Here is a 12,933-nt window from a genome sequence, read left to right as displayed (position 1 = left end):
GAAAAAATCAAATCGAATTGACTCCGGAGCTGATAACGTCGGGCATCGACAACGGCAACGACTGCGCAATCGCCTACTGCCCTGCCCGTGCCACCCCCTGGCAGTACCCGCATCCCGGCCCTTCGCCTCCCCCACCCATGACAGTGTCTTTCGTATAATCGACGGGGCAAGTCGCGCATTATCCGCCTGCGGGTTATCTCCTGCATTGATTTGCAAAAATCTCCCAGAAAAAAAAACAAATATAGCTATTGGAAAGAGACGGCCAGATGGTAAGACTTTCTTGCTGTCCCACTCGCATCAAGCGAGTGCAAGCGAGACGAGTATCGTGCGTACGTGAGCTAGGCCACGCCCTTTATAATGGCCGACGAATTGGGGGAGGCGGCTAGCGAATCGGGGGATTCATACAAAATGATAGCCTTTTTTGGCGCCCTTTTCGATAACAGAGCCTGGGGGGCTATCGATAGGCAGCGGCCATCGAAGTGCCCGCGAAATGAGGCAACTACTCGACATCCGGTTGCGTGGCAACCTTGCTCTAAGCCCGCAGTTATTGCCAAAAGTCCACTCCCCGGTTTAAATTCTTTTTCAGCATTTCAGCCACGTGTCAGCGCGGCTTCACCTGTTGTCGTTTATTAGTTTCTGGTTCCGCTATTTTTACAGACCCCTGACTAGCGGGTGGGGAAGACAGGGTCCTTTGAGTCCTGCGAATGTTTGGAGGAATTTTGATAATATTTTGCATGCGCTGCACAAATGTTGAATTAGTCAGACAACGAAATGCCAGCGAAATGAGAACCTGCCATGGCAACCGCGCTTCACAAAGGCTGTCCGTCTCCCGTTTGATATACTTATTCCTCCACCTACCCAATATACATAGCTATCATTGTTTCCAATACCAGGTTGTTATTCTTCAAGTGATAATTAGATATTCAAAGTAAAAAATAATGTCCACAATCATAAGGCGTCACTGAAAACAGCTGTATCGAATCACACATTTGATTTTTTGCTTTATTTATTAGCTTATAAAGTCATATGATGGTTAATGTAAACAGATTGTGGATTGGGCTGAGGAGGATTATATCGGGGGCCAATCTACCAATATTATATACATTTTTTTGCTTTTTGAATTTCTGCTAAAGTTTCAAGGTATTTATTATAATAAAAGCAATAAAGAAATATAAGAAAAATATTCCAAAAATTAAATTATAATCATAAATGAAACAGCTTCTAAAGAAATAGATCAAAAGCATACAATATGTAGTGAGGGGCACCGAGAATATTCCTAAAATCTATTGTAGAAAAATAATTCTTATACTTAAATAAGTTTTTATTGTGAATATCTTTCCTTTAGTTTTGTATTATTATTCGATCTCTAAGGATAATGGAAAATTATTTAAAATTGATGGATTTATTTATTGATATTGATTTATTTTTTACCAGTTATTCTTTATTTAACAATTTTTCTTCGGGTGTACCATTTGATTAGTGTATTATAAAGCAAACAAGAGGAATAAATCGTGATAACGTCTCAATTCGGCGTTTGGCTCGCTTATTAGAGCGTCCAAAACATTGTTCATTTCTTTTTTTATATTTTGCCATAAAGCAAATATCTAACTTCGAGTGTTAATTTATCAAAGACGTATCAAAAAAAGGTGTGTTTATACAAAAAAACTATATTTTTTAAAGAACATGCATATGGCGGGGAGTGAATGAATTTCACAATATTTCTCCGGCAGATAATCATGCCAAGAAGGTCTCAATTAAATGGAATTTTGAATGCTCGGCATGATCGGGTCGTAAATCACTTTACGAAAATCCAAAGCGGAGTGGGACAGGATAGTGACTGTGACTAGGACAGCGGCGAAATCCTTGAGGCGACTGGCCTCGCATACCAAAAAACTTTAGCCACAAAAAACGCAGTTCAAATGCAAAGGATTCAGAGCGTTCTTTGAACATGCACGACGACTTTTCGACTTTGTTTGGGAATCGCTTAAGCCCGCCAGGAGGCGGGGATGTCAGAAGGAGGCTTCCATATACACAAACACACACACACATGGAGAACATAGGAAGGACCAACAAGTACGTGCAGCCAAACAGATTTCCAGTTAGCAGCTCACAACAATTCGCTTTTAAGCCAGCGCATAAATCAACCTCAAATCAATATCCCCCAATATCCGACCGCCCACCCTCCGGTTCTAGAGAGAGGAAAAGTTTTTTTTTTTCGGGCCGCGGCGTTTTATTGAAAGGATAATCGATTGCAGCAACTGCTGGCAGCGCATTAAAGGATTTCACTTTGGGCTAACTTTAAAACGCAACCTCAGAAGATGTCGACGAACTGAGAATGATGTGAAATGCGGCTCTTTGCGGTCAATTTAATTGAATGATGAATTGCTGAGGACACTTGGGAGGATGGGGGGCGTTTGCCGCAGAAATTTCTTCAGTTGTCACGGGTACTTGTTATAAAGGATACTCAGCAAGGGGCTGGGGTACAGGGACATGGGGCATGGGTCCTTCGGCCGGGACAGTGGGTGGTTAAAGGCGTCCCTATTCGACGACAAAGACGAATACGCATAATCAGTCAAAATTTATGACAAGCTCGAACCCGAAAGCCAGCTTAACCATTTAATTGGCCCAGGTCCAGTTGTCAGTCCCTCAGGACGGCCCTAATTAGCATGGGCATATGCGGGTTGGCGACCATTTTTTGTCGACACTTTCCTATGTGGTCCCGGGACCCAAAAAGATTTTTACTGTCCTCCGGCTCTGACTGATGACTGCTGGAGAACTCGGTGGTAATTTGTCTAGGCCAAAAAGGAAGGCTTCTGGTCTTCTGGCCATCTTGACTGACAGGAAGTTTTCATCCTCCAGGCTCCTTCCTTTTCCCTTTGTGTCTGTCTTCAGCTCGATTTGCACTGCAAGAGGCCCATAAAAGATAGCCAAATAAAACAAAAAAAAAGAACTTGGCGTAAACCCGAAAATGTTGCGCTTAGTGCAGTTTCGTGTAACGCATTATTCTTGCTTAACATTTGCCAGCTTCCGACTTTTTTCATTGTTTGGTTAGATGTTTCTTTTTGTGAGCGATTCAAGCAGCTGTAAGTTCCTTCCTTAAATCAGTCGCCATATCTTCAGCTCATCCAGATACTTTCAAGAAAACATAAACGATTTTCAGTACTTGAAAATAAATTAATGAATCAATTAAGCCAATCAGGATGCCATTTAAATACTTTTCTGGACAGAATTGTCCTCTCGATAGTCCTTATTCTAACAAGAACGTGCCTTCCTATATAGTACAAGATTATGCTTTCCTGATGTTACATTTATTTATAAATTCTGAAAAAAAAGTCACGTCTTTCATTTTCTAATATAAATTGAAATAAAAAAAAATATAATTAAATGAATATAAGACAAAAACAATAATAATAATAATAATAACCTGCTTCTGTAAATGTCTAAGCAGTGCATAAACTGCTTGCTAAATGTTTCCTACATTTCATCATGCAGCGCCATCTGTTGGTAAAATATTGTGTAAGGTTTGGGTCTAAATAAAATAAAATGTCAACAAACTTTCAAAGTTTTATCGACAAACGAAACATTAAATATTGTACATAGTGTTTTTTAATATATGGGAAAGGTTAAGCATTTGAACCACAGCGAAAGTCAAAGCTTTGCCAATATTCATCAGATTCTTAAGCGGAATACCTTAATCGATTTGTGGATCGATTCTCCACAAATCTGCATCAAAATCTACATGCAACATTTTTTTCAGATTTTTTTTCAAATTTCCTAGGGGGTCCCCTTAAAAATGAGAAAATGCACGGGGTGGAGTATAGGGGCTACTGGGAAGGCCATAGCTTTGCCAATATTTATCAGATTTTTAAGCGGAATACCTTAATCGATAGATAGATTGTAGATCGATTCTCCACCAATCTGCTTCAGAGTCAAAATATTTTAGAAAAATAATAATTTGAAAAAGTTTTTTCTGATTTAAAATTAGGGAACATGTGTCTTTACCAATACTAATGTAAGAGTAAATGCGACTTTTTTAAATCCCCAAAATCAAAATCAATTTAATGTAACCCTTAGAGTAAAGATCGTCCTGAGCGATCAATTGTGAACTAAATTAGCTAACGAGCGATCGGAATCGCCAGATTTGAGTTAAAAAATCATCCCCGACCGCTTTTCAACCCTGGAGGCGTTGCTGTTTTTCCTCTTCGGTTCCAAGTGCAATGATACTATTATTTAATGGATCGGCCTTTCAGGAACCTCTTGTACATACCCTCTTGAAAGGGAAGTGCTCTCGCTCAAGGAAGAGTCTTTCAGGATATCGCAAGGACATTGGAAAACATGAAAGGCAAGTAGCAAAAATTGTAAACAAGCAAAACACGTCAACGCCCCTAAGCTGCTAATGAGGGCGAATGCGTCTGAATGCTGTGAAAACACGCACACACTCACATGGCCAGGACAAAGGACGCATGCTGAGATAAGGATCAGGATCACATTAGCAGGCAGCTGAGGAGCAGAGAGCGACAAAGAGAGGAAGCCCGGTATGGAGAGTGAAAGGATCGTGTACGAATACAGTAGCAAACATGGTCGCAAAACGATCTTGAAGAAAGAATTTGCGGTTGCACACAATTCCTGGGTATTCCTTTGGCGGAAACGACGTTGTTCATTTAACAATCGCACTCCAGCGATAATCCTGGCCCATGGAAGGTATTTGGCCTAATTCGCTGCCTGCGAGAGAACGGGACAAAAGCATAAGCGGATTGGCCAAACACAGTTGAGTGGCCTCTTTACCTCTTCCTGATCCTTCGCTTCGGGCTTGGGCTCAGGCTCAGGCCGGTGTTTGATGTCCTGCGGCGCATATTAACATTATCAGCTGGTTCGGAAGAGATGCTCCGGGTCACAGAGGCGAACCAAATCCCGGTAGACAATGTTATCGGAGCCCGGTAATTGTCGCGTCCCTGTCCTGGCATTCGAATAATGTGTGAAAATTTACACCAAACGCAGGAACTCCTGCTGCGCTCAACTACCAGGACCTAATACTCTCTTTGGCGTAATCGGTAAATGTGGTTAAGTAATTTAAGAGGATACTACTGAGCCTCACAGCAGCAGCCAGCGAATCAATCAAATTCAAAGTGAGACTGCGATTGAGACAAACTTAGTTGCCATTATCCTGGACAAGGATGCTGTGGCACTGCAACAGCATTCCGAGCAGAAACGGAAGCGGAAATTCCTTTTGCATTTCATGTCAATGTCGCAGTTGCAATCGATGGAATTTCATGGAATTTTTTATCCATTTATGAAGTTAAGGATGGACTTTAAAGAAGCCCTTAAAGGGAAGACAAATTTCTTTAAGAGGAATAAGTCATTTTCTAGGTCAAAAGTACCTTGTCTTGTAGGTATTTACCAGAACTTGCAACCAAGACAAACATCTAACAACAAGCCACCCCCAAAACAGACTCCCCCCTAGAATCTGTAGCCTCAATTAACCCTAAGCGACCATAAAAATCGAGTCATTCGGTCATAAATGAAAACAAATGCCTCGGGGCATGGTAACTCAAAAATGGTTATGATTGTTATTTCTTTACTTTGTTATTCTGGCACCCTCTGGCCTCTAACAGGCACTCCTAACGATGTTAGTGTTTCCGTTTATGCCACATGCTTACCCATCAATTTGCGTGCAACTCACATGGCCCCGGGCCACTCGGGGCACGGACAATTTGTAACATTTGGCAGACGTCAACGCCCTGCACAAGTGCAGGAAAATGAAATCAAATCAAAGCCAAGCGGATTGATCAGAAAAATGTCATAATTGAATCGCAGTGGGTACTCGCCCTCGCCGTTAAGGGGGCGTTCCTGCCTCTTGGTGACTTTATGCTAATCAGAGATGGCCGAAATGTCTCAAATTTCACGAGTCAGGAGTCGACCTCGGAGTTGTAGCCCGGATAGGGGATTACAAAAGGTGCCAGGATGCTGGAAATAATTTCCGCTCCTAGGACTAGCTCATTTCGACTATTTTCCAGATACAAAACTAATTAATTTCCCAAAATGCAACAGAGAATGGTTAGGGAGCCGGTGGGAGCCGGAGGGAGCTGCGCGGGAGCGTCACAGGATATTTGTGCAAGCAATTTCCGCTCCCGAAGAGAGAGTTTGTGCGTAATTAATTTATGCAAAATACAAATGCAAACAAATTGCAAATGTTTTCGCACAAAATTGCTGCGCACCCAATTTGTTTTTGAAAATAATTAACTTTTCAGCGGGTTTAATTAGAAATTTTCTCAACCGACCCGGAAGGCCAGTGCTTTCCTGTCGCCCTATCTGGCTCCCAAGTAGACTGGATTCAGTGTCGAACATTATTTTATCTCAACTGGAGCAGAGATGTCTATATTCAGTGGTTGCTTCAAGTGCAATATTTTAAAATGGTTCGAGTGCTGGAAGGACTTCTTTGCTATCCAACTCATGGATAGTTCGGCGTTCAAGTGGTTTCTGGCCTTTGCTGTGGCCCTGTTGTTCCTCTTCAATGTACACTCGGCCGTCACCATGTGCGATGTCGGTAATCAAGTTCCACAAAGGCCGAACGAAAACGTCAATGAGGAGGAGGAGCAGGAACTCGATCGTGGCAATGGTCCCAGGGAAAGAAATCAAGCCGAAATCGGTGCAGGAGATGCCGGTCAAGACAGGTCAAACTATCAGGAATTGGTGGCATGCACCGCTTACGGGGTACCCAATGGCTTCGACTATGGCATGGAGAGGGGGCCACACACTTGGAACACACCGTGCAACAACCAAAGTCCCATCAACATCGACACTGACTGCCTGGCAACCACCTACTTTGATTGCGTCATGGAGTGGCGCCACTATGACGACATTCCTATGGGCATTCGAATAGAAAACGATGGCCACACCCTATTCCTGCGCGCCGCCTTTCGAGAAGAGAATCCCTACATCGGTGGCGCCGACTTATTGGGTCGCTTCGAGTTCCGGGAGATACGATTCCGCTGGAGTTGGTACAACTCCTCCGGGTCAGAACACACTATTGACAACCATCACTATCCCCTGGAGATGCAGTGCCTCCACGTAGACGACGGAAGCGGCCGATGCACCTCCAGTCAAGGTATCCTGATGATCTCGTACATGTTCGAACTCAGCGAGGACAATCCTCTGCTGGACGTGCTCATCCAACACCTCGTGGCGGTGCAGAGTGCTGGCCAGGCCGTGGAGGTTCCTCCCTTCCCGCTCAGCTACCTGATGTTGCCCTTCTTTTCCCGGTTCTACAGCTACCATGGATCATTGACGGAGCCGCCCTGCCACCGTGGAGCGGAGTGGATGATCTTCCCCCTGCCCTTGGCCATCGGGGAGCGCCAACTTAACGAGTTCCGTCAGCTGAAGGACCGCAGGGGTGTCCGGATTGCAGGCAATTCTCGTCCTGTTCAGCCACTCGCTAATCGATCGGTCTTCTTAAATCGCTACACAGCCGATCGTTAATTATTCAATAAATGTATGAACTCCCATCAGCCTTTGGAGTGCAAAGCAAGCATAAATCAGATTTATCTCATTGAGCTAATCCATTGGATTTAGTTCACCCTTTGATTGGGAGTTCCAGGACCCCATTAGCTTCCAAGCCGATACTAATTGGCTGCCTGGTTGGCTGGTTCGGACTTGGTCCTGCAATGTCTTCCGCACAATTTCCTGGAGGTTGCCGTTTGCCGGCCAAATAGTTTGCTTATATAGTAATCCACTAATTAGACGCTCAAAGAGCATTAGCATTAGCATTAGCCAGAGCCAGGCATGTCGGAGCAGAACGAGGTCCTGAGCCTGTTCGTCTACCAATGCGTTTAGTCGCCGCAGGATATGGCGTATGCGTGTGTGTGCGTCAGTCTGCGTTTGTAATTTCGTTAGTGCAGCGGAAACTGTTGCGGACATGTTTGCCCTGGCCGGGGATACAGATTGAGATTGGCAACGGGAATGGGAATTGGAATGGGATTGGGTTTGGGTTTTTGGGCATTGGGCCGGCCTCCTGCGGCGACGCACCCTCATCTCCTGTCCCTTACCATGCACCCGTGCCACCCTCCCCCGTCGCTGGCTCGTAGCTACATCTGCTCCTGCCGCTCGGCAATCAGAGTACCAGTTTCCAGGCCTATAATTATCAGTTGGCGCCTAACCATAGATGAACATTTTCCACCGCACAGGGTCATTGGATCGTAATTAGTTTTTATTTTACTGTTGGGGGCGATTGGATCGCAGGACTGCACACTACGCTCCCAGTGCCATCCTTGATTTGAAATTCGATTTGAGGCATCCAGCCATCCGACCAGCCAGCCACATCGGCCTGTTTAATCAATGGCAGGCCAAGTGAATTTCAACGCATTTGCAATTGCATTTGCTGCAAATCAACGCTAATGAAATTATACAAACAAGTTTCAGTACGCTACGGTTCGGTACGGTTCGGTTCGCGTCTCAGTCAATATTTGTGCTGTGTCCACATTCGCAATTTGCATGTTTTGAAAACTTAATTGAATTGCAATTCCCACAAATAAAGCTTAATTTTTTGGTCGCGCTTTTCGTTTTCGGTTTTTCCACTCCTGTTGTCCATTGGACAACTCATTGCAACTCAAAACAATTTGCTTTTTTGGCCAAAAACTAAAACTTTTGTCTGAGAAATGCAATTAAAAACGGGTAATTCCATTTATTAATGCTTGATATGCAAATTGATTGCACACAAAATGTTCAATTAATATGAAAATGTTTGTTAGAAAATTAATGCAATTTTTCCCAGAATGGCAATAATTATTCCCCGATGCTGGTCGAGCGGTTATTCATGATTGTGGTGCCAGTGACGGTAATGGTGCCGGTGATGGGGCACAAATTAGATGAAAATGAAACACTAAAATGCAAATAATATGCACCTAATTAGCTATAAAATCTATTTTACCTCAATGTTGGAAAACTATATATTTTTTGGGGTAAATTCTACTTAAATAAAAGGCTTAGTGGGCTGCCAAATAAATTGAAAAGGCTCCCTTAGTTATGAGTATATTTTAAAAAATTCAAATACTTTAAACTCTAGCCTCAAATACTAAGACACCCTTCTAGTCTCTTCATCCTTAGATATCCTGATTGAATCTTCGTCTTAACCGAATCAGTCGCACAAAAACAAACATATCAATCAACATGTTTAATTGAATGTAATTAAAATAAAACAGCCAGTCTGGCAAAATCAACTGCTCTAGTAGCTGAATAAAAGCCAAAGAAAAGCAAACGCCCACCCACCGGCCCTCAGAAGTGGCCCAGGAGTTTGTTCTTCAGTGAAAATGGCAAGAAAATGAAATTAGACGAATAGAATGACGATGTAAGTGCCATGAAAAGACGTTAAGGCGCTCTAAGCCAAGATGCCGGGAAAGACGGCAACGGCAGCGGCGGCGATATGAGGCCAAGAAGGAGGAGACCTGGCTGCTGCTAAAATTGAGGCAAATTGCATTTAAGTGTTGCCGTTTTCATTTAGCCGCATGAATATGTATAGAAGAAGGCTTCCAAAAGAGGCGGTCGGAGGCGGAGGCGGAGACGTAGTGCTGGCTTGGTGGCCAAGAGCTACGAGCCAGGTCTGGGAACTTTGTTGCCTTGCTTTTGTGGCATGCAAAATTGAATGAATAATTGAGGAAACGAGCGCATGATGGCATTAGTGTGTGATTGTGTGTGCCAGTGTTAGTAAGTGTCAGTGTGTGTGTGTAAGTGTGTTTGCAGCTAATGAATTTTAATTGCTTTTATTAAGGCACAAAGAGGCCGGCTTGGCCGCTGAGCTGTCTGCATCCAGTGTCCTGTGTCTGCATCAAAAATCCCTGTTCAATGTTAATTGTTAATCATTAAATATTGTTGCCGGCAAAATCAATATGGCGGCTGACGATTAATCAACGCCATTTTGTAATTATCCCGCTGAAATATTTAATTCAATTAACTTTGCGGACGAACAAACTCGCCATCCCTGCCGAGTTGTCGGCCTTCTTTCCTGGCAATGAAAACAAATAAATGTAATTGAAAATTGTTATTGGACAGTAACCGCACTAAAAGCCGTAAAAAAAGAGACCACCGCAACAAAAAAATGAATGGATAATAAATAATAAAAAAGGAAAACACTATAAAAAGATCCACACAGACTGCAGAGGCTGAAAGCGGGGTGGAGCTTGCCCACATGGAAATTAATTCGAATGGAAAACTCGGTCCTTGCCATGTCCTTTGGTCGCGCCCACCCTCTCCTCTTCATGTCTCTGTCGCTCAGCCCTTTGGCGCACTTCCTTTTTCAATTAAACGCCACCATTTTCCATTAACGAATTTGCATGTGTATGTCGGTGTGAGGGCCACACATACATGCAAGACTTCCGCTTCTCTCCCTTCGATGCTCACACATACCAGCGAACACGTACGTGTCTGTATTTCTATAATAAAATTAAATTAGAAGACCAGAAAATTAAATCATCAAAGCTTGACGTCTGCCGGCAGCGACGGCTGCTGTTTCTGCCGGGTGTATGTGTGTGTGTGTGTGTGGACTGTGAGTGAGTGTGACTGCCACACACACACAAACACCCATACACTCACGTAGCCCAATTTGCAAAAGCGACAGTTACGAGTTCATTAATTTTTCTTCTTTCCCTCGGACCCACTTCTCCACCCATTTAGCCTTGTTCCGTGCGGTTTCTGGCTCCCACCCACCCATTCGTCGCCCCATTCTCCCACACTCGCCCTCTCTTTCCCTCGTTCTGGCCTCATTCCGTCTCTTTCGGGGCTGCTCGCTTCGGCAATGGTGTGAGCAGCATCATAAATTAAATTCTTCATCAACTCAAACTCGTTAAGCGCCAATAAAGTGACAGAGAGTTATTTTCATCACTTTTTCAATGCTGGTCTACCACAAGGCGGCGTGTGTGTGTGCCAGATGGCGAGTGTATGCGTGTGGGCTATGCAGTGCGCCGAAGCGCTCTCTCCCACCCACACACGCAAACGAGAGAGAGCGACTGGTTTAGGCCCCGCCCTCGAAAAGGCTGCAGTGCTGGGAGGGTGGAGGGAGAAGACACTGTCCATTAAACTGGTTCGCTTTTATTTTTTTGAGACATTCACGCATGCGCAGAACGATTTAGATTTCGAAGGCTGCTCTTCCCGATAAGGGGATTCGGCTAAGTGCAGCCCCGACCACGGACACATCTGTCTGTCTGCCCGTCAGACGGCATCAGGCATCAGGCCTCTCGTCCCTCTCCGCCAGCCTGTCAATTATATGGCACCCCATACCACTGGGCATACTGGGCGTATGCTTAATCTGAGCAAAAAGATTATTTCTCTTTCCTGAGTTCCGAGCGACCGCCGTTAACTGCTTAACGATAAAAGCAAACTAATTAAAGCCAAAGGAGGAGAAATTGCCACATAATAGAGCAAATTAAAAGCAAATTAATTTAAAACAAAAAGCACAGAGCGTGGCTGGGAAGTTGAGTTAACGGTGCGGATGTGCCGTAAATGAAAACGACGCGAGGATAACACCCACACTCATGAGATGCCAGGATAAGTGGAAGCACACAAACACACACAGACATAAACAACCGGAGACAGAAACAGTCGCTGAGCAGACGGAGATAACCGAGTCAGATGGTCCGTCCGTCGCTCCACTTCAATTAAGCAGCGCGCCAACATGGCAGCCTCTCACAGATACACCCAGCCACCCACCCAACCACACTCACTACAATTGGGGAGAGCATAAGAGCCAGACACACACACATACACACATACACACTCGGAACCATTCGAAGGACGTAATTACGTTTGGCAAGCTCGTTATGCGTAAGAATAAACGCGCATTAAGAGCTCATTAGTTGGCACAAATCGAATCGGAGTGGACGGAAGGGGGCGTTTGGGCCATCTAAGGCATTGGTGTGGGTACACTCGTATGTGTGTGGCTATCTGGCATTTTCATTTAACGTGTAATGGGAGATAGCGTAAACGAGTAAATTGAACCGAAGCCAAGAAGAAACTGAATGAACTGGACTGAACCAAAATTAAGTAGTGGAGATGGCTGGAAAAACCGCAACTCATGACAACAGGTAAGCTCCAAATTGCCGGCTAAAATTTAGTGTTAATGGTATTGGCCAGGCTTAATGGCTGGCCGGGCTAACTGACTGGGCAGCCTCCGCTGCCTGCTACCCTGCTGACAATCAAATGTCGGCGTTGGGGTTCCATTCATCGAACGACCGATGCCTTCTCCTTAGATTATAATGATAGCGCAGGTTAGACAGGTTCGACCAGTTTATTTTTATATCGATTAAAAGTTGAAATAGTGGAGACATAATAGTAATATTTTTTAAGGCTTAAAATCTAAGCTTGAGATCTTCATAAAAATATATCCACTTTCTAAAAGCTTAAATGGGGTATAGAGTTCTTGAAAGATACATTACTTTTTCCTTAATTTTTATTTTATATATTAAAAAGGCTATAGATTATAATCTACTATATTATAATCCATAGGTTTCAATTTCATAAATATCAAAAAATATTTACCGAAAATAAGTGTTGTAATTTCTTAATAATAAGCAGGACATGGCTAAGTATCTATTTGAGAACCGGGTATTGTCAGTGCCGGGAGATCCCAAGGCTATTGGCAAGAGAAGATTCAGTAAGCCATTATGGAAGACTAAATTCGTATAAAGAGACTCTAACCCAATTTATTTTTGGGATATAGTGCTTTTATTAAATAAATACCATGGTTACCATAACATCTAAATTTGTTTCTATCTTCTTGAAGGGTTTACATATAAAATCCCCAACAATCTTTTGCTAAAATCCTTAAGGTAAGTAAATGTAATAATAAACTAATCCCCTTTATTTCAAGCTCACATAAGCGTTAATCCGACTAATTCCTAACATAAATAAATTAAACAAAGTGTACACTAATTGACTAGGATTATAGCT

The 12,933-nt window shown here is 43.5% G+C and overlaps 1 protein-coding gene across 1 annotated transcript; it reads left to right on the top strand.

Moving 5' to 3' along the window:
• Positions 1 to 6,290: 6,290 nt before the first annotated feature.
• Positions 6,291 to 7,523, top strand: CAH15 (Carbonic anhydrase 15). The gene has a single exon (XM_017237940.3). It carries the CDS (start codon positions 6,370 to 6,372, stop codon positions 7,474 to 7,476), a length of 1,107 nt encoding a protein of 368 aa, XP_017093429.2. The 5' UTR covers positions 6,291 to 6,369; the 3' UTR covers positions 7,477 to 7,523.
• Positions 7,524 to 12,933: the final 5,410 nt, after the last annotated feature.

Source organism: Drosophila bipectinata, chromosome 2R (genome assembly GCF_030179905.1).
Source record: "Drosophila bipectinata strain 14024-0381.07 chromosome 2R, DbipHiC1v2, whole genome shotgun sequence".
Lineage (NCBI taxonomy): Eukaryota > Metazoa > Arthropoda > Insecta > Diptera > Drosophilidae > Drosophila > Drosophila bipectinata.
The sequence above is the reverse complement of the archived record's forward strand: the minus strand, read 5'-3'. Positions and strand labels throughout refer to the sequence as shown.

Excerpts from the sequence above, each read along its gene's own strand:
- CAH15 (XM_017237940.3), top strand. The coding sequence starts at position 6,370 with ATGTCTATATTCAGTGGTTGCTTCAAGTGCAATATTTTAAAATGGTTC.